This window comes from Aquarana catesbeiana, linkage group LG04 (assembly GCF_042186555.1).
Source record: "Aquarana catesbeiana isolate 2022-GZ linkage group LG04, ASM4218655v1, whole genome shotgun sequence".
Classification (NCBI taxonomy): Eukaryota; Metazoa; Chordata; class Amphibia; order Anura; family Ranidae; genus Aquarana; species Aquarana catesbeiana.
The window spans coordinates 538,325,659-538,350,891 of NC_133327.1; the positions used below are offsets into that span (position 1 = coordinate 538,325,659).

At 42.5% G+C, this 25,233-nt stretch overlaps 1 protein-coding gene across 2 annotated transcripts in view; it reads left to right on the forward strand.

Moving 5' to 3' along the window:
• Positions 1 to 25,233, forward strand: part of WDR27 (WD repeat domain 27) — a 608,839-nt gene that overhangs the window by 223,773 nt on the left and 359,833 nt on the right. For both annotated transcript variants that reach the window (XM_073627863.1, XM_073627864.1), the window contains one exon: positions 4,709 to 4,842. In XM_073627863.1, coding sequence (XP_073483964.1) covers positions 4,709 to 4,842 — 134 coding nt within the window. The remainder of the gene's footprint in view (positions 1 to 4,708; positions 4,843 to 25,233) is intronic.

Sequence of the window (25,233 nt, forward strand, 5' to 3'; positions counted from 1 at the left end):
GTCTAATAAAATGCTTTAAAAATCTGTGTAGTGTTTTTTTTTTAAATTGACACTTTTTTCCTAGGTGAATGGGTAGGGGTACGCTGTACCCCATACTCATTCACATAGGGTGGGGGGCCGGGATCTGGGGGCTCCCTTATTAAAGGGGGCTCCCGGATTCCGATAAGCCCCCCGCCCGCAGACCCCGACAACCAACGGCCAGGGTTGTCGGGAAGAGGCCCTTGTCCTCATCAACATGGGGACAAGGTGCTTTGGGGTGGGGGGGCCGCAGCGCGCCCCCTCCCCCAAGGCACCACCCCCCATGTTGAGGGCATGCGGCCTGGTACGGTTCAGGAGGGGGGGGCGCTCGCTCGTCCCCACCCCCATTCCTGTCCGGCCGGGCTGCGTGCTCGGATAAGGGTCTGGTATGGATTGGGGGCGACCCCCCACGCCGTTTTTTCGGCGTAGGGGGTTCCCCTCAAGGTCCATACCAGACCCAAGGGCCTGGTATGCCTCTGGAGGGGGAAACCATGCCGGTTTTTTATTTAAAATTTGGCGCGGAGTTCCCCCCTAAAGATTCATACCAAACACAGTGCCGGCATTGGCGGGGATCCAAGTCGGATCCCCGTTCATTGAAAGTCGGACACATGCCGGCTTCATGTCGCAGGGCAAAGTCGGATCCAGAGTAGGACGGCTGTCGTGTCGCACCAGTGTGAACCCAGCCTAAAACTCCACATGGAGCCCCAGACCGAGGGAGATTTACAGTCATTTTGTTTTTCTTCCATTTGCGAATAATCGCACCAACTGTTGTCACCCTCTCACCAAGCTGCTTGGTGATGGTCTTGTAGCCCATTCCAGCCTTGTGTAGATCTACAATCTCGTCCCAGACATCCTTGGAGAGCTCTTTGGTCTTGGCCATGGTGGAGAGATTGGGGATCTGATTGATTGCTTCTGTGGACAGGTGGCTTTTATACAGGTAACAAGCTGAGATTAGGAGCACCATCTCTAAGAGAGTGCTCCTAATCTCTGCTTGTTACCTGTATAGAAGACACCTGGGAGCCAGAAATCTTACTGGTTGATAGGGGATCAAATACTTATATAACTCATTAAAATGCAAGTCAATTTATAACTTATTTTAAATGCGTTTTTATGGATTTTTGTTGTTGTTGTTGTTATTCTGTCCCTCACTGTTAAAATAAACCTACTAATGGTAGGATCACTCTTCAATTATAGACTGATCATTTCTTTGTCAGTGGTCAAACGTACAAAATCAGCAGGGGATCAAATACTTTTTTCCCTCACTGTATGCACTTGGTACACATGATACTGAAACAAACTAAAATATCAGAAAGAAAAATTCATGTACATTGTTTGGACAGATCGTCTGGACTTTCTGTTAAGTCTACTGTGTTAAAAATGAAAATAAAAATAAAGTTTGTATTAAATTATGATATTATTATAATCTTAATAGTTTATATGTTGTTTACCATTTTAAATTCTCTTTTCTGATAAATACAGCACTAAAAAATCTTATTTTGTTAATGAGAGGACTAGGGAGCTGTCTTTATTGTGTGGGCAGATTTTATTATCAGTTGTAAACTAGATTTGAACGTTTTCTGTGAGAGATTCCATTTGGTCAACACTGGCACATGACTGCTTGATTAGTCTGAATCACTGTTTTTATTAAAATTCCACTTTTATTCCAAATTCCAAACTTTTGATATCTCTACTGGCTGGACTGCTTTTGGACTAGACAATTCCATAATCCTGTACATGGAGGTCGGGTTAACATTGTTTGTTTTGACAGTGTCCAAACCTCCTGTAGAGAGCAATTTAACCCTTATGTCATAGACTATTCTGCAATCCTGTGTCACTCAATGGACTCCAAAAAAAGATTTTGAAGTAAGTACAGGCAGTCCCCGGGTTACAAACAAGACAGGGTCTGTAGGTTTGTTCTTAAGTTGAATCTGTTTGTAAGTTGGAACAGGTACATTTTTTAAGTGTAGCTTCAGCCAAAAAATCTATTTTTAAGCATTTTGAATAGCATAGGGAAGGGTTATCACCCCGGTAGCATTTGTTTTGCTGTCTGTGCCCCTGTTCAGAAGATTTTACCTCACTTTCTGTCCCAATGACAATTGGATTTTGAAAATTTTGGGATGTTAGGGAAACGTGGACTGGTGATAAAGCATCAGTGGAGACACATTTTTCCCATATTAACTCTTACAGGAGAGAATTTCCCTTTCTAGGGGTAGATTTCTTCTCACTTCATGTTGTCTCCCTCCGTTTGTAAGTAGGAGTCATTTGTAAGTCGGGACCGCCTGTACAAATATCTTATTTGTATCAAAGTGGCACATTTTAGTACTACCTGAATTTGGTGCATGAGTTGCTGTCAGAACCAGAAGTGTCGCAAATGCTTCATGAATTAGCGCAATACATTAATAGAAGGGTTAAATGCCAGAAAAGTGGCACAGCAGCTTTATTGAATTCTCTCTATAGTCCCCTGTCAAGCAGTGCATTCAGGCCTACTTGTAAGTTATAGACATCTGGTAAGGACTTTATTCCACATAGCTTTGTCATCTGCAAACACAGAAATTGTACTTTTAATCCCAAATTCTATATAATTTATAGATAAGTTAAAATGTAAGGGTCCTAACACTGATCCTTGGTTTACACAGTTATCAACCTTAACCATTCAGGCTGGGTTCACATCACAGCACAGAGTGTTTCACAGCAGGAGTCCGGTGCGTCCCAATTCACCGTTTCAGGTCCGATTTCAGCCCGGATTTTTGGCTGAATTCGGACCTGAAATGGACCAGAAAATGCACAGGACTCCTGTGCAATTTGCACCAGAGCTGCTCCGGAGATGTGTGAACTGGCACTAATGTGGTATAATTTTAATCAGCAGGCTTTGTTGAATGTATTTTGGGATTGTGCAAATTACGTAAACATTGCGCTGGGAAAAATTACCACAAAATTAATTTTTTCAAATCTTTTATTATTTATTCCCCCCCACCATCCCACAAAAATAAAAATATATGTATCCATATCTGCTGCCAAATTAAAGCCATGTCTCTAAAAAAAAACAAACAATCTATAATATGTTATGCCATCAATGGTGAAGGATCTAGTTGTTCTGGTAGATTATAAGCGTAATATAGGCATGCAATACCAAGCTGCGGTTTCCATAGCAAGCAAAACCCTTTCTTGTATTAAGAGAGGTATGGACTCCAGAGAGAGATATCATTTTGCCCCTGTACAAATCATTAGTAAGACCTCATCTGGAATATGCAGTTCAGTTTTGGTCACCAGTTCATAAAAAGGATATCGGGGAACTGGAGAAAGTGCAGAGAAGGGCAACCAAACTGATAAGAGGCATGGAGGAGCTCAGCTATGAGGAAAGTATTATAGGAACTGAATTCATTCTCTCTTGAGAAGAGGTGATTAAGGGGGGATATGATCAACATGTACAAATACGTAAGGGGTCCATAGTGAACTTGGTGGTGAGTTATTCACTTTAAGGTCATCACAGACTTCTAGAGGAAAAAAGATTTCATCTCCAAATATGAAAAAGCTTCTGCACAATAAGATCTGTGAAAATGTGGAATAGACTCCCTCAAGAGGTGGTTCTGGCCAGCTCAGTAGATTGTTTTAAGAAGGGCCTGGATTCTTTCCTAAATGTACATAATATAACTGGATACTAATATTTATAGGGAAAGTTGATCCAGGGAACATCCGACTGCCTCTTGGGGGATCAGAAAGGATTTTTTTCCCCTGCTGGAGCAAATTGGATCATGCTTTATTGTTTGTTTGTTTTTTTACCTTTCTCTGGATCAACTGTGGGTAAAGATTGTATATATAGGATTGTATATTTATGTGTGTGTATGTGAATGAATATATGTGTGTGTGTGTGTGTGTGTGTGTGTGTGTATGTGTGTATATATATATATATATATATATATATATATATATATATATATATATATACATGCACACACACAATGCCTTGAAAAAGTATTCATATACCTTGAAATTTTCCACATTTTGTCATGTTACAACCAAAAACGTAAATGTATTTTATTGGGATTTTATGTGCTAGACCAACACAAAGTGGCAAATAATTGTGCAGTGAAAGAAAAATGATAAATGGTTTTCAGAATTTTTTACAAATAAATATCTGAAAATTGTGGTGTGCATCTGTATTCAGCCCCCTTTACTCTGATACCCCTAACTAAAATCTAGTGGAACCAATTGCCTTCAGAAGTCACCTACTTAGTAAATAGAGTCTCAGTATAAATACAGCAAAGCCCTCAGAGGTTTGTTAGAGAACCTTAATGAGCAAACCGCATCATGAAGGCCAAGGAACACACCAAAACTACAATAATCTCCTGCACTTGGGTGCTTAGTCTATGCATAAGTGGTGCGACCAACCCTCTAAATCAACCAGTGCCTGCAGTCTTGCTGCCCTCCTCAGAACAACGGGTATTCTTAAACTGAAACATAAAAAGATGAAAAGAGGGCGCACCGACCTTGTGCATTACCAATGGTAAATGTTATTAAAAGCTTTATCAGCAATAATCATACTCACAAACTAGCATGCAAAAGAGGCTGGGACTCGAGGTGATTTAGGGCGAAAAAGGCCTCGGGACTCAACTAAAAGTAAAAAATTGAAACTCCATTTTCCATCAGTGATGGTTTCATAATTTAAATGTTCTGCGTCTGTTTATTTTAGGGCAAGGAAATGTTCTCTAAGCCTGTTCGATTCCCCCAGTTCTACTACATGGATACATTTATTTTGTTGTCATCTGGAGCAGAGATTCATCTCATGAAATATCATCTGGATAATTCCAAAAATGACTTAAAAAGGTAAAGTCTAATCATTCACGTACCTGATTGCTATATTTCTACACTGAACAGCATCTACAGTTACATTAATAAATGTTATATAACCAAAGCACATTTATTATGCTTACAAAAAAAATATATGATTTTTGTACTACCCATAAAATCTTTTTCTTGAAGTCTATTGAGGGACACAGTAATTCCAAAATAGTTGGGTTATACTGCGGCTTCCAATAGGTTGGCAAAATGGCAAACAGAAAAAAACAGTTGTAAGCCCTATAAAATCTCTCCTCTACCTAGCAGCATGCCTCTGTATTTTAGGCAAGCAGTACATAGGGTGAAAAAACAGAGTGGTGGAACTGTGTCCATCAATTAATTAAAGTAAAATAAAATAATTACAGCGCTCGCAAAAGTGCATAAATCATTCCAATAAAAAAATCTTCCAAAATAAAAAACTTATCAATCAAATAATCATGTTGAAATATTGCAAAATGTCCCAAATTAAAGTGCTTAAGTGCGCTAATTCTCAGAAAGTGCTGTAGTGCTCAAAACTTCCACTCCGTGGTGTGGCACACACCCCTCCTGTGTCCCCACTCACCAGATAAAATGGACCCCTAGTTTTTTATTTTAGGGGTCATAAGGGCTGTAAAACTGGCCAGGAATGGCAACTCACAGAAGGTCCAATGGAGATCTCCCCCAGCGTGATAGTCACAAGTTGGTAAATTCACCAACAAAAAATAAAGAAGGAATTGTCAGAAACCATGAATCAGACCGAGACAGAAGTACAGTTAAATCACACTAGTTTAATATTAAAAGTTAATAGAACAAATATAGTCAAAACATAGCCAAAGTTCGGTAACTGGAACGGATAGTCAGACAAGCCAGAAAGTCAGGAAGGCAGAGATCAGCGTAGTGGAACAGCAAGCAGGATCTGGAGCCAGAAGGAATGTCAGCCAAGCAAGTCTTTAACAGGAACGCAGGAGATGGTCTTTGTGATGTTGACCAAGGCGAAGGTAGAGATCATCTGGGCTGGACGGCTTAATGAGGCAGGACTGAAGAGCAGGATATCATCAACAGGTAAGTCACTGTGGAAAGATAAGAGCTGGCAATTAGCCGACAGCTGAGCGGCCAGCTCAGAGGAAGGAAGGGCTGAACCCAGCCCTGACAGGAGCTAATAGTGAATCACAGTAAGGCTGGTATTTAATGCTCAATGCAAGTTGGTACTTACAGGACAAAGGTGCAAAATGGGCATATAAACAATGCAGGGATAAAATCCTCGAAACACCACATCTAGCGTGTGTTCCACCGAAACCGGAAGTGACATAGTTTAGACTCGGCACTGGAAATTACATCAATGCGTTTCACCCTCCTACAAGGCGTCAAGGACCACATTTCAAAATCTACCTAACTCCTTAACAACTACTGTATATGATTCTAAGAATCATTTATTCTACCTCTAAATGAATTGGCATTCCCCTGCCAACAAATAAGGGGTATTAAGCCTAGTACTACCGCACTAGGAGAGAGGAAGGATCTAAGGATACTCAAAAGACTGAAGCTTAGCTGCAGATGGAATTCCTACATCCTGGTGATCAGACCCCACAAAGGCCTCTGAACATACACTATCCCGTCACCTTTTAAAGATCCTGATAACCATGGCTCTAGAAAAAACTGCATAGTCACAAATGACACAGCACAAAATGTATGTGTGAAACATGTCTACGTGACCACAGTTTGGTGTCTTTGGTGTTATCTTTGTGAAGCAAAATAAAAGGCAATCGGAAGTTTTGGATGTGCAGTCATTTCTTTCTTCTCTTAAAGCTAGACTCTGCTTGGATGACACAGGAGTGCTCTTAGGGCCTCTGCGAGCTGGTTGCTTTAGTAATTGGCAACAAACAAACAGTCTAAACTGAACATGGAGGTCCTTGTGAATACATTGGGAGGACTCATCCTTGTCCAATGAGGGTGATCCTATGAAAGGAGTCATAGGATCTAGATTATATGTGTCACTAACTGCTGGGGATACCGAATAAAGGCCCCCGGAACCAATAGGAGAGTATGGATTAAGGTCAGCTGTTGCAGTGGGGCTGTCTTTGAGAACTAGAACCAAAGTGAGGCAAGGCCTTGCACACGCATAAACCCAAGCAGCTGGTGCTGATGAAGGTCTTAGGCTGAAGATGACCAAGTCTCTGTAGGCAGGCAGTGGAATGAGACCAGAGACTGAATAATCGACATGGTGCAGCAGGAGCAGCAGGATGGTTCTCCCTCTAGTCTGAATGACGGTGGAAGGAGCGCGTGCACAATACTCAAGCTAATAGATGAAGTCAACCCTCAGTTCCCTCAGCTTTGATCCTTACGCTGGCAAAACTGGTGGTTGCAGAAAACTTTAAAGAGCGTCCAATGGTACCAAACATTATGTAGCTCTCAGTGCTTCAGCCAGACCGGCCTTACTCAGAGTCTTCAGACACAGGTTTATACTAGAGACTATGCTATAATTCTGGATAAGTGCTCTGCAACTAACACAGTACATAAAACATCATCACATGCCTGACGAAGGGGCTCTGCGTGGCTCCGAAACGTTGCACTTATCTTTGTGATGTGATCTCTTTCATGAAAAGAAACCTTTGGACGGAAGTTGTCGATCCATGGTTTGCTGGCGAATTTGTACACTTGCTTGATGTTTCCAGAACCCAACTGATAATCGCTGCAGCACCCACCATTTTATGAGCGATATTTGCCAGAAACGTGTGCGATAGGAATATTGCCCAGGTTTATACTAGAAACTATACTATAATTCTGGATAAGTGCTCTGCAACTAACACAGTACATAAACATTTTCAAAGCTGATCCAGACAGCTGCTATGTAGAGAGTAGCTTAGGCAGCAGCATGCAAATCTTCAATGAAGTCAATGAGGAAAAATTTTATCAGCATTGTATCAAGAATCGTGACTGAAGTACCGTATTTATCGGTGTATAACACGCACCCCAAGTTTAGGAGAGGATTTTAAGGAAAAAAACTTTTAGGAGGGAAGTTTAAGGAAAAGAAACTTACATTAAAATGCCCATCAATGCAGCCTCATCAGTGTTCATCTGCAGCCTTGTTAGTGTCATTGCAGCCTTTTCAGTGTCAGTTCAGCCTTGTCAGTGCAGCTTTGCCCCAGTGCAGCGTTGTCAGTGCAGTCTTGTCAGTGCAGCTTTGCCCCAGTGCAGCCTTGTCAGTGCAGTCTTGTCAGTGCAGCTTTGCCTCAGTGCAGCCTTGCCCCAGTGCAGCCTTGCCCCAGTGCAGCCTTGTCCCCAGTCCAGCTTTGTCCCCAGTGCAGCCTTGTCCCCAGTGCAGCCTTGTCCCCATTGTCCATGCCTGCCGCCGACATACACATGCATGTAGTTTTAAATATGGCACCGCGGAGTTCGGAGGGACGCGGCGCCGGCGGAACTGAACGAACGCCGCCGAGATACATATAGACGAGTGTATTCGGCTCTTTCCGACGCCGCTCAGTCCCGCCCAGTCCCGCCCTATGATGGACATAACGCAGGTCCAATGGCGGGACTGGGCGTGACTGTGAGTGGCGCCGGAAAGAGCCGAATACACTCGACTATGTGTATCTCGGCTCTGTGATTTCGGCGGCGCTCGTTCAGCTCCGCCGAGTCCCTCCGAACTCCGCGGCGCCATATTTAAAACTACTCGCTATGTGAATGTCGGCAGCGATCGCCGCCGATAGCTCACAATTAGCGGGGATCGGCGTATAACACACACCCACGACTTTCCCCTGATTTTAAGGGGAAAAAAGTGCGTGTTATACGCCAATAAATACGGTAATTAAAGAATAATGTCATGAAAACAAAAGAAAAGTATGAACTTTTTTCAGCAGAGGTGAGGAAAAGACGTCAAACCTCCTAGACCACTAGCAAAAAACGGAGGCATGCAGGGTAGAGGAGGGGTTATATGGGGGCTGGATTTCAACATTTTTCCTGTTTGTTAGTGTTCCAACCTTCTGTAGGTGGCAGTATAACACGACAGTTTTACAATTCCTGTGTCCCTTGATGCACAATGCACACAAGTAAAAAAAGTAGAATGTTTAGAGGTCACCTTAGGCTGAATTTATCAGATTTGAGAATACAGGAACATGGCTAAATATAAGGAACCTTATGCTTGGGCATTCCTTGTGACAAAAGCTAAACAATCATTTTTTTTTTTTATAGAGTTAAGTATTTAGGGTGTCCTAACTCATAGAGGTAAAAAATCTGTTTTGTATAATACATAATGTTTTAGAGCAGTAACGAAAAGCCTCTGGTGCCCCGGTGCGAAAGCTATTAAGCCCTTGGGCTGCTTATTTTTGACAACTCAGTAAAATATTTATTTTTTATATAGGGCTAATAAACCTGCTGGAGGCCTAAATAGCAGAATACTATGAATACAAATAAAGGGGCATGCTAATTTTACTGGCACAGAATGAAATCTGAGTGTACAGTTGCATATTAGATTGTAGTATGTATATTTTTTTTATATTTTTTAGTGCCCTTTACCCCCATGTGTATGCAGTAATATGCATAAGGTATGTACACGTATTTCTGTATTTTTACATTGATTTATTTTTTTTCACATGTGCTCATACATGACTTTATTCCATAAATTTGTGTTTTCAAAGCCCATCAGCACATGCTTCTATCCATGCATTATGCAGAAACATTCCATTATAAAGTTTTCACATGATGCAGATGTATTAAAAATGCATGTTTTTGTTTATATAACCCTTTATTTTTTCTTTAAATTAGAGGAAATCTATAAGTAACAAGAGGAAATCCCTTTTAATCAGTTTTCAGTAGAACAGGGTTCCCAATTGAATGATTTCCTTTCACCACATTATTTTCTGCCACACGCAGTCATGTATTTTGTTAATCAAGCAATATACACTTTTGAAAAACTTTATCAGTTTTAACTGTTGATTTTAAAATATATTTAATGCTACGTGATAACATTTTACAGTATGTGGGAATATCAGACTGAATACCCATATAAAATATTTTTTTAATAGCTATGATGTCATGTATGGCTTGCATTCATTTGCCTTTTTCTTTAGCTTTGACAGTAAGTTATTGCTATGTGGTTTTCAAATAATGCACTAAAAAATCCAACAGAAATATGTTACAAATCCTGAAATTCTGGATTAAAATAGTCCTTTCTGGTTTGGGTTATCAAAAAGTGCTTACCTATGTTTTTCTGGTTGCAATATGAACATGATTTGGCAATGCAGCCGGAAGAGCCTCTAAGCCTAGAACATTTTTTAGTGTGACGAAAATGTTCTTTTCCGTACATGTGGAAAGACATGGTTTTATGGTGGGTATTAACTCAAATAATCGTTAGTGGTTTATTTTGTCTGTAAATGCAGAAATTAACTGCATAGCTGATCTTTCCCCATTAATGATTTACCATGCCTTGGAGAAGCAGGGCTTTGCTGACCCCCTGATGACTAGTGATCTAAAGACTGGTGGGGGAATATTCAAGAAGCAGCAGAAAAGGCAGCATTATCACAGAACCACAGAATGAAGCAGGAGTAGGGTAACCCTTGAATTGCAGATCCTCAGTAAGGAAGAACTTCAGATTCTGACTATAGTAAATTTTGGTCTGAGTTTTGCCCGTTCAGCGAACAGGTGAGATAAAAAGTGTGTTTGCTAGCCCACTTACCGAGCTGAACCTCTGGCTGCAATTGGAAGTGAAATATTGCAGTATTGCTGCTGCTGCTAAATATGACAGCTTCCTGCTCAGGTTGGTTGTTAGGGAGCCAGCAGTTGCCAGCTTACTAGCAACCACTGACTCATCCCCACCTGGCCATTTAGCTGTCAGCTGGGAATTCCTGTCTGCCAGATGAATGTAAACAAAGTGTTGGGGCTGGTGGCTGACATCACTGACAAAATATTGCCATATTTGGAATCATGGCAGTCATCAGCATTTGACATGTATTTTTTTTTTTTCTATGGGTTGTCAGATGGCATACAATCCTGATTCATGCAGATCGATCTACCTCTTAGTCATTCACATAGAGAGAGAGGGCTCGTAAGTGTTCCTGGGGGTCTCCTTGTTTTAAAGTGGAGTTCCCAATTTCGATAACCACTCTGCCCACAGGCCCCCCCCCCCTCAAATCCACCGGTCCAGGAATGTGGGAAAGAGGCTCTTGTCCTCATCAACATAGGAAAAAGGGGCTTTGCCAGGGTAGTCTCCTCTAGCACAGTACCATCCCCATGTTGAGGCCATGTGGATTGGCATAGTTGAGAAGAAGGGGCACCTCAGTCATTCAGGCTGTATGCTTAGATGAGGGTCTGGTATGGGTTTTGAGGGGACAGTACATTATTAATATTATTATTATTATTATATTTTTGCATGAGATACCCTCTGGTATGGCTAAAGTCTATAACAGGCCCTCATCAAGGATAAGGCTATTAACTAGTTGGCGACCAGCCGCCGTCGTTATGCGGCCACAGGTTGGGAGCATGCCTGCGGGTTGGGCGGACTCGATGACCTGCGATCGCCTAGTACAGAGGGAGAATGGGCATCTGCCTTTGTAAAAAAGGCGGATCCCCATTCTGACAGGGGACATGTCAGAGATCTACTGTTCCCAATGATCAGAACAGTGATCTCTGTCATATCCCTGGCAGCCCATCCCCCTACAGTTACAACATGCTAAGGGAACACAGTTAACCCCTTGATTGCCCCCTAGTGTTAACCCCTTCCCTGCCAGTGTCATTTTTATATTAATCAGTGCATTTTTATAGTACTGATCAATGTAATAATGTCACTGGTTCCCAAAAAGTGTCATTTGGGATCAGATTTGTCCACCACAATGTTGCAGTCCCGCTAAAAATCACAGATCGCCGCCATTACCAGTAAAAACAATAAAAAAATATAAGAGTCCCTAAATCTATCCCATAGTTTGTAGACGCGATAACTTTTGCGCAAACCAATCAATATAAGCCTATTGCGATTTTTTTAACAAAATGATGTAGAAGAATATATATCGGCCTAAACCGATGAATACATTTAGTTTTTTTTAATATATATATATATCTTGGCATATGTATTATAGCAAAAAGTAAAAAAAAAAATGTTTTTTTCAAAATTGTCGCTCTTTGTTTATAGCGCAAAAAATAAAATCGCAGAGGTGATCAAATACCACCAAAAGAAAGCTCTATTTGTGGGGGAAAAAAGTCAATTTTGTTTGGGTACAGCATCGAACGACCGCGCAATTGTCAGTTAAAGCGATGCAGTGCCGTATAGCAAAAAATGGCCTGGTCATTAGGGGGGGGGGATTCTTCCGGTCCTTAAAGGGGTTGTAAACCCTCATGTTTTTTCCCCTTAATGCATCCTATGCATTAAGGGGAGAAAACACTTGGCAGGCACCGGCCCCTCAACCCCCCCGTTTTACTTACCTGAACCCCTTCAGCTCTTCAACAAGGATGTGCTGTCTCTCTCTCCACAGGGTCCTGGCTCTTGATTGGATATATTGATAGCAGCGCAGCCATTGGCTCCAACTGCTGTCAATCAAATCCAATGACGCAGGTGCGGGGGCCGAGTCCAGCGTTCGTGTCTATGGACGCAAATGCTGGACTCAGGAGCGCGCCCGCAAGGTAACCCCCTCAGGAGAGCGCTTCTCCTAGGGGGTTATCTGATGCGTGGAGGAGCCGCGAAAGCTGCTGGGGGACCCCAGAAGAGGATGTCCGGAGCCACGCTGTGCAAAACGAGCTGCACAGTGGAGGTAAGTATGACATGTTTGTTATTTAAAAAAAAAAGGTCCTTTACAATCACTTTAAGTGGTTAATGTGATTTTTTTTTTTTTTTATTATTATTTTTGCTGAAGGATGTACTACAGTGAAAATGACATTTGCAACAAAAATGATATTGTTGGCTTTTTCTGGTAAGTTACATTGCCCTGCCAGCTTCTTTTTTTTGTAAGAAAATGGAATTAAAACCTCCCGAAATATATACCAGACCCTGTTTGATGGTTGTCCTCAATGCATTTAAAAAAAAAGGTCTCAAGGAATTGTAATTTACTGGCAATTTAAACAGTTTTTTCTTTGTAAATGTCACTTTTGCTGTAGTACATTGTATACATTGAATAGATGCACCACTTTACAGGCAGGTTTAGTGTATGCACAATTGTACTATTTTAAAGGAATTGTGAATTTTTAATGTTTCACAGCATTAATAAAAGTGCTGCCTTCTGCAAAATGGTATTTTTAAAATAAATGTTTGCATTAGTATTTAAAGCGGAGTTACAGCCGTTTCTGTGTTTCTGTGTTTGTTAAAAGTCAGCAGCTACAAAAAGTGTAGCTCCTGACTTTTAATAAGCTCATACTCACCTGTCCCACGATCCAGCGATGCGGCTGCCTGAAGCCTCAGTTATCTCTCCCACCTGTCCCCGGTGCCGGCATCACTGGTGTGGGCACCCTGCTGTGACAGCTGCGCTGCACGCCCCGAATGGCTGGGAACTTTTCTGGGACCTCTGAAGTGTCCCAGAAGATTGCAGGAAGGGAGGGGGAGAGGAGAACTTCCGCTCGAGTCACCTAAGCAGCCAGAGCAGAAGTGGGAGCTGGGTACCTCTCAAAACTAGGTACCTGCCCCCCCCTCAAAAAAAAAAATGACATGCCAAATGTGGCATGGGGCATGTTAGGGGGTCAGGAGTCCTTACAGCAGAAGTTCAACTTTTGGGTGGAACTCCGATGTAAATTATATATTTACCTTTGAAACATGATACATGTTACACCCATACTTAGGGAAACATGTGTTGTTCATTCACAGGGATTTGTGAATGAAAAAAACTACAAGTCCCGCCTTCCAACACAGCAGTTAAGGCTTATAGTTCTCCATGGAATATGAGCATCGTAAACAGCACTCTTGTAGTCCATTCACTCTTCCTACAGCTTTTTAACAGCCTGTACAGAGATACGGCACATAGCTGTAGGTATGTGCAGGAGCTTGACATTGCACCCATGATCCACTATTTACAAGTGCAATGCTGTGCAGGCTCAAGTAGGAAAAAATAATAAATGCATAATTTTTTCTGCAGAAATATGTGCAGTTATTTTTTTTTTATCGTACATCACGGGACACAGAGCCATAGTAGTTACTATGTGGGCCACCTTCAGGTGATGGACACAGGCATGCCCTAAGACAAAAAGTGCACTCCCTATATAACCGCTCCCACTACTGGGGGTACCTCAGTTTTTTCGCCAGTGTCTAAGGTGTTGGTCACGAGTAAAGATGTGCTGTGCTAAGCTCCACTGGAGCAATCCTTGCTGGGGCCAGCCATGCAGCCGGATCCATTCAAAGTGTCTCTTTGGCCGAATTGAATGGTACCCAGGCCTCGTATCCAAAGAAACGAGGTCTTGCCTGTAACGCTTCTCTTTTTAGAGAGCTGTACCCCGGGATCCAGTACTTTTTGGTATTAAGGCCATAAAGTTTTACTGGCAGTGGTGCTAATACAGGTCCAGGATTGTGAGTTTCCCCTGAGGATCCCCAGCTCCTGAAGGTTTAATGGAACCCACTGTGAAGGGTGAAGATTGAGTCTGTTGGTTTACCACAGAAAACCCTGCGACGGGAAAGGTAAGTAGAGTTTTCTAAGAAATTTTAAAATTTTCTTATGAATGTCTCCTTTGATTTTGTAAATGATGTCATGCCTATATGTCACCACTGGAGGCTGTATAGAGCACTTACCATGCTTCTCAGAGAGCTCACAATGTGTCCAGGAAATAGCAGTCTTCTTCCTCCGGCCAGCAGCAGACCTCTGGTAAGTCTGAGGGGGGTTTCCTCCCCACCAGACACCCCCCCATGCTGTTTTTTCTTCCCCACTTCTCAGGGAAGGAGCGCTTAAAAAAAAAAAAAAAGGGTGCGAACAGCACGCCGCTTGGTGGCTTTCAGGCCCCCCTTCGCCATGTCTTCCCCTCTCTCTGTGATCCCATAGGATCGGAGCCCGCGCTCGTGCGGGAAAAGCTCTTTTTTGAAAAAAAGAGTAAGGGCTGTAGACGACGGGGGCGGGGCTTAGCGCGGCATTGGCGCCCTCCAACGTCCACGCGGGAAGAGGTGTTTTGAAAAGCACCATTGTTGCTGTTGCAAGCTGTGGAGGGACACAAGAGCAAATGTGGCATGTAAGAGGTTTGGTGACACAGGCATTCCTTTTGACACATTTACTACTGCATCAGGCTGAGCATTAATAGCAGCAGCAGAGCTGGACTATTGCTTAAGCAGTGGATGCATTCCTTCTGGTAGTACCTCTGCTTTGTGCATCGGGCTATGGTTGGAACGGGGGGGTTGGGGTTAAAAACACCTAAAAAAAGGGCTCTAAAAAGACTATAGTCACACAGAAGCCTAGAACCATCTCAAAAAGAATGTCATCCTCCCCTGAGAGTAATATGGCCGGTCAGAGTGTGCCAGCAGGAGGGGCAAGTGTTGCAGCTGCTCTGAAAACTGCAGCCCCTGTGTATATTACTAAGGAGGTTTTTTCTTCAACCATTTTAAGTTTGGAGCAAAAAATTGATGCTTTAATCGCATCCCAGAGTGGGACTGAGCGTAGCAGGTCCCGTCCATTGCTCAGGACCCTCATACTGAGGAACAAGGGGTGAGAGATGACGATTTTCTCTCAAGGGACCAGGAAGAGGCTGATGTCTCCTCTTCCAAAGAACCTAATACGGAAGGATCAGGTTTGCAGGAAAGGTTGTTGGTACAGTCTCTCACTGAATTGGTCCACTCCACATTTTTACTGCCAATAACGCAGTCAGTGGATGAGCCCACTTCTGGTTTGGGTTCACTAAAGCCTCCTCTGTCCAGTAGACAATGCTCATATGCTAAAGGATCCAACAGATAAGAAGTTGGAATTCCTTTTTAAAAACTATATTTCGCTCACAGGTTCAGTTGCTGGCAGCGATTGGTGTATCTCAGTCCTTAAAGGACCAGTTTATAGAGGTGCTCAAGGTTATTCCTGCTCAGCAGACCCAGGATGTGGCCGGGATATCAGAAGTGTTGTGTTTTACAGTAGACGCTATGAAAGATTCTATTCTCCAGGCCTCATGGCTCTTGCTAGGGCTGGTACATGTGCGTAGAAGCCTATGGTTGAAAAATTGGTCAGCTAAAGCGCCATGTAAAAAACTCTTGGCCAGTTTCCCATTTCATGGTGATAGGTTATTTGGAGACGATCTGGATAAGTATATCCAAAGAATTTCTAATGGGAAAGGTTCCTTTTTTTGCCGCGTACATACGATCGGAAATTCGGTCAGCAAAAGACCGATGAGAGCTTTTGGTCGGAAAATGCGACCGTGTGTATGCTCCATCAGACTTTTGCTGGCGGAATTCCAGCCAGTAAAAGATTGACAGCATGTTCTCAATTTTTCGGTCAGAAAAAGTTCCGATCGGAAATTCTGATCGTCTATACCAATTCCGATGCGCAAAATTCCTACGCATGCTTGGAAACAATTCGACGCATGCTCGGAAGCATTGAACTTCATTTTCTTGGCTCGTCGTAGTGTTGTACATCACCGCATTCTTGACGGTCGAAAGTTCAGCGAACTTTTGTGTGACCGTGTGTATGCAAGCCAAGCTTGAGCGAAATTCCGCTTGTGTGTACGCGGCATTACCGGTTAAGAGGAAGTTTAAGCATTTTTCTTTTAAACGTGCTTCTTCTCCAGTGCCGTGGGCATCAGCCTCCAGGCAGTCACGACGGCCTCCACCATCAGGTTCAAGAGTTAACCTCAGAGTCAGTCCCAGGACCAAAAGGGGACCTGGGGGAGGAAACCCACAAAACAAAATACTAAAGCCTCCTTATGAAGGGGCGCCCCCGCTGGCTCAAGTGGGGGGGGAGGCTTTTACAGTTTTCAGGGGTCTGGCAGGAACAATGTCAAGACAGATGGGTGGCTTCTTCAATTTCTCTAGGTTAAAAACTAGAGTTCCGAGAGTTCCCTTCTCCTCGTTTTCTCAGATCAAACGTTCCCATAGATCCAGTGAAAAACAAGTCTCTCTTTCTAGCTTTGGATCATCTCTCAAAGAGTGACATCAGTGGTCCCCTTGGAAGAGCAAGGATTAGGGTTTTTTTCAAACCTTTTCATGGTTCCAAAACCAAACGGAGATGTCAGACCCATTTTAGATCTCAAAGATCTAAACCAGTTTTTGAATATCTGTTCCTTTCGCATGGAGTCAATCCGATCAGTAGTCTCCATCCTACAAAGGGGGAAAATGTCTGGCATCAATCGACATCAAGGATACTTATCTTCATGTGCCAATTTTCCCCTCTCACCAGAAATTTCTATGCTTCGAGGTAGAAAATCTTCATTTTCAGTTTGTAGCTCTGCCTTTCAGTCTAGCTACTGCACCTCAAGTGTTTACAAAGGTCCTGGCTTCTCCTTTAACCAGGTTAAGGGCTCAAGGTATACTGATACTAGCCTACTTAGATGATCTACTCTTGACAGATCATTTGGTAGCCCGCTTAAACCAAAGTTTGGTCACTGCAGTCAGCTACCTTGAATACCTAGGTTGGATTCTCAACCTAGAGAAATCCACCTTAAAACCATCAAGGAGATTGCAGTACTTGGGGCTGATCATAGATATAGTTCAGAAGAAGGTGTTTTTGCCCCAGAAAAGGATCTGTTCCATAAAGGAACTGATTCAGTTGGTCAAAACAAGAAGAATCCTTCTATTCGACTTTGCATGAAGTTATTGGGAAAGATGGTGGCCTCTTTCGAGGCTGTTCCTTATGTGCAGTTTCATTCAAGACTGCTGCAAAACAGTATTCTGTCAACTTGGAACAAGAAGGTCCAAGCTCTGGACTTCCCAATGCGTTTATCCCCTGAAGTGCGTCAGTGCCTCAATTGGTGGTTGATATCCAGGAATCTTCAAAAAGGAAAATCCTTTCTACCAGTCACCTGGAAGGTGGTAACAACAAATGCCAGCCTTCTGGGCTGGGGAGCAGTCCTGGAAGAAGCGTCTGTCCAAGGGAAATGGTCCAAATCAGAGAGGATCTTGCCCATCAATATTCTAGAGATTCGGGCAGTACGCCTGGCCCTAGAGGTCTGGGCACTCAGACTACGGAATTGTCCTGTCAGGATCCAATCCGACAAAGCCACAGCAGTGGCCTATATCAATCACCAAGAGGACACGAGAAGTCGTGCGGCCCAGAGAGGTGTGAATCATATTCTATCTTGGGCAGAAAACAACATTCCTTGCCTATCAGCAATTTTCATTCCAGGAATAGAGAATTGGCAGGCGGGCTACTTGAGTTGCCAACAATTGTTCCCGGGAGAATGGTCCCTTCACTCCGACAGCTTTCTGTCAATATGTCAAAGATGGGGAGTTCCAGACGTGGATCTGTTTGTGTCCAGGTTCAACAACAAGATCGACAACTTTGGGTCAAGGACAAGGGATCCGTTGGCATACGTAACAGATGCCTTGGTTTTTCCATGGGATCAGTTTTCACTGATCTATGCATTCCCTCCCGTTCTGCCACTTCCGTGCCTTCTTCGCAGGATCAAGCAAGAAGGGAAGGAGGTGATTCTTGTGGCCCCAGCGTGGCCTAGGAGATCTTAGTTTGCCGAGATCATAAAGATGGTGGTAAGGGACCCTGCCACTGTGGCCAGACCTTCTCTCGCAAGGTCTGGTATTCCATCTTACCTTACAAACGCTAAATTTAATGGTTTGGCTATTGAGACCCACATTCTGAAAGACCGTGGGCTGTCAGCTTTAGTAGTTTCTACTTTGGTTAATGCTAGGAAGCTGGCCTCCAGAGTCATATACTATAGAGTCTGGAAGGCATATGTCTCCTGGTGTGAATCCAGGGGTTGGCACCCCCGGAAATATGTCATAGGTAGGATCCTTGAATTCCTACAGATGGGATTAGAAATAAAGCTGGCCTTGAGTACTATCAAAGGCCAGGTGTCGGCCTTATCTGTGTTTTTTCAACGACCACTTGCTTCACACTCTCTGGTTCAAAACTTTATTCAGGGGGTAACACGGATTAATCCTCCAGTTAGGTCACCCCTGAACCCTTGGGACTTAAATTTAGTCCTGTCAGCATTACAAAAACAGCCTTTTGAGCCAATACGAGATATTCCCTTAGTCCTCTTGACGAGGAAAATAATTTTCTTGGTGGCCATATCTTCAGCAAGAAGAGTATCGGAATTGGCTGCTCTTTCTTGTAAAGAGCCATATTTGATTATTCATAAGGCTAAGGTTGTATCCTCGTCCTAAATTCCTACCGAAGGTAGTGTCAGGTTTTGATTTAAACCAGGATATTGTTCTGCCTTCATTTTTTCCAGAACCTTGTTCTGTGGAAGAGAGGTCACTACATTCTCTTGATGTGGTGAGAGCGGTCAAGGTCTATTTGAAAGTTACCGCTCAGATTCGTAAAATAGATGTTTTGTTTGTGTTGCCAGACGGTCCTAAAAGAGGACAGGCAGCGTCAAACTCTACTATCTCTAAATGGATTTGTCAAGTGATTGTTCAAGCTTATGGTTTAAAGAAGAAAATTCCTCCTTTTCATATGAAAGCGCACTCCACCAGGGCTGTTAGTGCCTCTTGGGCAGTGCATCACCAAGCCTCCATGGCTCAGATCTGCAAGGCCGCAACTTGGTCTTCAGTCCATACATTTACCAGATTCTATCAAGTAGATGTAAAAAGTCATGAGGATATCGCCTTTGGGCGCAGTGTACTGCAGGCAGCAGTATAAGTCCTCCGGTCTCTTGGTGCTCTACTTTTGTTGTGTCTCCCTCCCTTCAGTTGGCATTGCTATGGGACATCCCACATAGTAACTACTATGGCTCTGTGTCCCTTGATGTATGATAAGAAAATAGGATTTTTATAACAGCTTACCTGTAAAATCCTTTTCTTTGAAGTACATCACGGGACACAGAGGTCCCTCTCTTCTTGGTAAACACCTGTATTGCTTTGCTACAAAACTGAGGTACTCCCAGTAGTGGGAGGGGTTATATAGGGAGTGCACTTTTTGTCTTAGGCCGTGCCAGTGTCCATCACCTGAAGGTGGCCTATAACCCACATAGTAACTACTATAGCTCTGTGTCCCGTGATGTACTTCAAAGAAAAGGATTTTACAGGTAAGCTGTTATAAAAATCCTATGTTTCCCTAAAACTCCTTTAACCACTTCAGCCCCGGAAGAATTTACCCCCTTCCTGACCAGAGCGTTCTTTGCAATTCGGCACTGCGTCGCTTTAACTGACAATTGCGTGGTCGTGCGACATTGTACCCAAACAAAATTGACGTCCTTTTTTTCAACAAATAGAGCTTTCTTTTGGTGGTATTTGATCGCCTCTGTGGTTTTTATTTTTTGCGCTATAATCAAAAAAAGAGCGACAATTTTGAAAAAAAACCCACTGTTTTGTACTTTTTGCTATAATAAATATCCCCGTTTCTTTTTGAAAAAAGCTGATTTTTTCTCAGTTTAGGTCGATATGTATTCTTCTACATATTTTTGGTAAAAAAAAATCGCAATAAGCGTATATTGATTGGTTTGCACAAAAATGATAGCGTCTACAAAATAGGGGATAGATTTATAACATTTTTATTATTATGTTTTCTTTTACTAGTAATGGCGGCGATCTGCGATTTTTATTGTGACTGCGACATTATGGCGGACACAGACAATTTTGACACATTTTTGGAACCATTGGCATTAATACAGCGATCAGTGCGATTAAAAATGCATTGATTACTGTAAAAATTTCATTGGCAGTGAAGGGGTTAACACTAGGGAGCGGTGAAGGGGTTAACTGTGTTGCCTGGGAGGTGATTCTAACTGAAGGGGGAGGAGACTAACTAGAGGAAGTGACGGATCGTGGTCCCTAGCTAATAGGAACACACGATCTGTCACTCTTGTCAGAACAGAACAGGGAAGTGTGTGTTTACACACACTCGTCCCTGTTCGGTGTCTCCTGCTCATGATTGCTCGTGGCCGGTGGTCATCGCGACCGTCGGCCACGAGCATCAGCACCCCTGCTGTGCAGCCTCCGGTGGCGCTCGAGCGCCTGCTATCCGGATCCCGTGAGCCAACGTATAGCTACGTGGTTTCGCACAGGGGAGCCAACCTGCCGCAGTATAACTGCGGCGGCTGGTCCAGAAGCGGTTAAAATACAGTATATGGTGAGATTACAATAACTCACAAAATACCCCTTCAAGGCCACCCATACAAGCTTTTTTATTACATCATCATTCTCAGTAATGAAAAAAGCATATGTGAATTACTTGCCTTTGTTCTGTAGTTAATTTATTTGTGAACCACTCCAGCACTGGGAGAAGAGTGTTTAATGTGACTGCATATGCCCAGTTGTCATTCCCTCATATCCTTTTGGCAGAAATCATGGGGCCTACATAGGTGGGATTTTGTGAATAAGGAGAGCTTAAGAACAGAGATGAGTATTGCACATACGATTAAGTCCATATATATTTGGACACAGGCACAATTTTAATAATTTTGGTTCTGTATACCACCAGAATAAAATTAAAATGAAACAATCCAATTGAATTTGAAGTGCAGAGTTTCAGCTTTAACCTCTTCCCGCCCAAGGTACGTCATATGACGTCCTTGAGTTTGTGTGGGTATAACTGAATGATGCCTGCAGCTACAGGCATCATTTAGATATCAGCTTTTTCAGCCTGCGATTCCCTACACCATAAGAATGATCATAGTGGCTGTTCTGCCACTTGATCGTTCTTACGGCGAAAGGGGACCCCCCTCCCTTTGCCCTCCAGTGCTTCTACCGACTCACCGCTTCCATCGGTGAGTCGGAGACAGGATCCGCCAGCCTCGGATGGTGACCATAGAGATTTCCAGTGGACCAGATGGTCGCTGGAGTCTCTATGATCGTTCGGAGGATGGGCGCAATGTTATGATGTCACACCCGGCCTCTGCATTCAAACAAATGGCGCTGCCTCGGCTGGGAAGCCAAGATCGTTTTATTTATTTTTTTTATTTCAGGCTTCCCAGCCTAGAGGTGAGATGTGGGGTCTTATTGACCCCATATCTCACTGTAAAGAGGACCGATCATGCCATATTCCTATTACAAGGGATGTTTACATTCCTTGTAATAGGAATAAAAGTGATACATTTTATTTTATTTTTTTTAAAAAGTGTCAAACTAAAAAAAGAAAAGTAAGATTAACAATAACATTTTTTTTAAAGCGCCCCTGTCCCTGTGTGCTTGCATGCAGAAGCGAACGCATACATATGAAAACGGTGTTCAAACCACACATGTGAGGTATCGCCATGAACGTTAGAGCAATAGCAAGAATTCTAGCCCCAGACCTTCTCTGTAACTCAAAACATGTAATCAGTTAAAAATTTTAAAGCGTCGCCTATGGGGATTTTTAAGTACCGAAGTTTGGCGCCATTCCACGAGCGCGTGCAATTTTGAAGTGTGACATGTTAGGTATCTATTTACTTGGCGTAACTTCATCTTTCACATTATGCAAAACAACTGGGCTAACTTTAATGTTTTTTTTTTTTTTAAAGCATGAAAAAAACGTGTTCAAAAATTGTTGCACAAATACCGTGCGAGATAAAAAGTTGCAACGACCGCCATTGTATTCTCTCGGGTCTTTGCTAAAAAAACATATATAATGTTTGGGGGTTCTATGTAATTTTTTCAGAAGGAGCGGGTTCCCCCAAAGTGGGGTTTTTAGGCAGCACAATGACAAATGAGGTCAAAAAATTGTATGAAAAGTATAACAAATTTATTTATACAAAAATGGCATAATATGAAACATATAAAACATATAAAACAATGAGCTCCAGTGGAGCTCATTGTTTTATATGTTTTATATGTCATTGTGCTGCCTAAAAACCCCACTTTGGGGGAACCCGCTCCTTCTGTTTCCAGTCTTTCAGGGGTGAGCAGCAAACCTCTTCCCATCTCTCTAGTGTCCCCTCTTTGCTATGTAATTTTTTAGCAAAAAAATTATGAATTTTACATGTAGGAGAGAAATGTCAGAATTGGCCTGGATGGGAAGTGGTTAATTATCAAGTACAAATTTTCGGAAACTGGGTTTCCTCCTTTCTGATGCTTTGCCAGGCTCTAACTGCAGCTGTCTTCAGTTGTTCTTTGTGAGTCTTTCTGCCTTTAGTTTTGCCTTCAGCAAGTCAATGCATGCTCAATTGGGTTGAAATCAGGTGATTGAATTGGCCATTGCAGAATATTCCACTTCTTCTCCTTCAAAAGCTCATGGGTTGCTTTTGCAGTGTGTTTTGGGTCATTGTCCATCTGTACTGTGAAGTGCCGTCCAATCAACTTTACTGCATTTCGCTGAATCTGGGCTGACAGTATATTCTAAACACTGCAGAATTCATCCAGCTGCTTCTGTCTTCTGTCACATCAGTAATAAACACCAATTACCCAGTGTCACTGGAAGCCATGCATGCAAATGCCATCACATTGCCTCCACCATGTTTTACAGATGACATTGTGTGCTTTGGATTATGAGCTGTTCCAAGACTTCTCCACACTTTTTTCTTCCCATCATTCTGGTGTCCTTCACTTGTCTGGATGTTGTGAATGGGTTTTTCTTTACCATAGAGAGGATCCACCACTGTTGTCTTCTGTGGACGTCCAGGCCTTTTTATGTTGCTGAGATCACCAGTGCGTTCTTCTTCCCTCAGAATTGACCAAACTGTTGATTTGGCCACTCCTAATGTTGCTGCTACCTCTCTGATGGATTTGTTTTGTTTTAGAAGCCTTACAATGGCCTGTTTCACTTGCATGGACAGCTCCTTTGAATGCATGGTGTAGGTTCATAGCAATAGATTCCAAATGCAAATACCACACTTCGAATCAACTCCAGACCTTTTACCTGCTTAATTGATAAAGAAATGGCGAAGGATTAGCCCACACCTGGCCACGAAACAGCTTTTGATTCAATTGTCCAATTACTTTTGGTCCCTCGAAAAGGGGGTGGGGTGACTATTCTTAAGAGCTGTAATTCCTAAATGCTTCCTCCGATTTGGATGTACATACCCTCAAATTAAACGCGAGAGTGTGCACTTTCAACCCATATCCATTAAATAACTATAGCTATGTTTTGGTAAATACCTGAAAAAAACTAAAATTGTGCCTGTGTCCAAATATATACTGTTTGCTTTTTCTTGCTTCCACTAAGGGTCATTGTACTATACCTATGAGTCAGCTTCAAAAGGCATAAGATAAGCATAAAATAATAAAAGAAAATCATTTTTGCATTATCTCCAACCCCAATCATTGGTTTATCTATGCACCCGATCACCTCCCCTTTCTCTTACAATGAAGAAAAGGGTGGAAGGAGGAACTAATGAATGGTTGAGTTATTCATTCAATAGTTCCTGTTTAGTGACAGCATTATCACTTGTGGTTTGTTTTTAACCCCTTCACGCCTAAGGGTGAAACAAATATTAATGCCTACTATATGCACAATTTTGCAACTTTGACATGTGTTAGTAAAACCGTACATATCATCACAACTACCTTGTGCATCCAGGTGTATTATACCTTGTTTTGTTCAGGACAAATTGGGCTTTCATTTGGTTGTAAATTGTAATGATATCTCCTGATTTTCTTTTTTTATTAACAAAGAAAAACTGTCCCAAAATAGTAAAATAAACTTTTTTTTTTTTAATTTAGCTGTACAATTCTTGTTAATATCATTGCCTACCACCAAAGAACAACCCAAATTAAATTCTCATGCTACTGACAATCGCAGCAATACCACATAAGTGTATGTTATTTGTTGTTTGTACCCGTAGCACAGCCCAGAAACAATAGTGCAGATTTTTTGTCCTATCTCAAGCACACTTACACTAACTGACTGTAATATTAATTTAAAATAAAAATCCTGCCCAAAATATACTGACCTTGAACTTTGACCTTTACTTGACCCAAACACTAACCCTGGCACTGACCTAGCTTAAACCTTGATCTAGGTATTTTTTCTTTTCTTTTGTTTATTATTATTTATTTATTTACACACACTTTTTTTAATCTCTGCAAGGAGAGAGAAAGATACCATGTATATTTAATCTCCATTTACAGAGAGAACAACACAGGGGTGGGCTGTAGAGTTAGATTTGGCCAATCAGAGGCTACCACACCGATCAGGTGACCCGGAATCTGGGGTTATGGATCCTAATATTTAGTATGGGAACCGGGGCTCTCAGTTAGACCCCAGTCTCTGTGTTGGGAGTGCACTGTGTGGCACGCTCCCAGCACAAAGACAGATAAGCATATATGCTGCCCCATGGCAAAAAGCCCAGTCCAGGGAGGCTGCATTTATGTGTTCTGTCGGTGTGAAGGGGTTAATCCACCCTCAATCCTCCCCTGTATATCTAATCCCCATGCTGTTCAAGTCCCTTATCCTGCACAAACAAGAAGGGTCCAGATGGAGATGAAGGTGTTAATGTAATGTG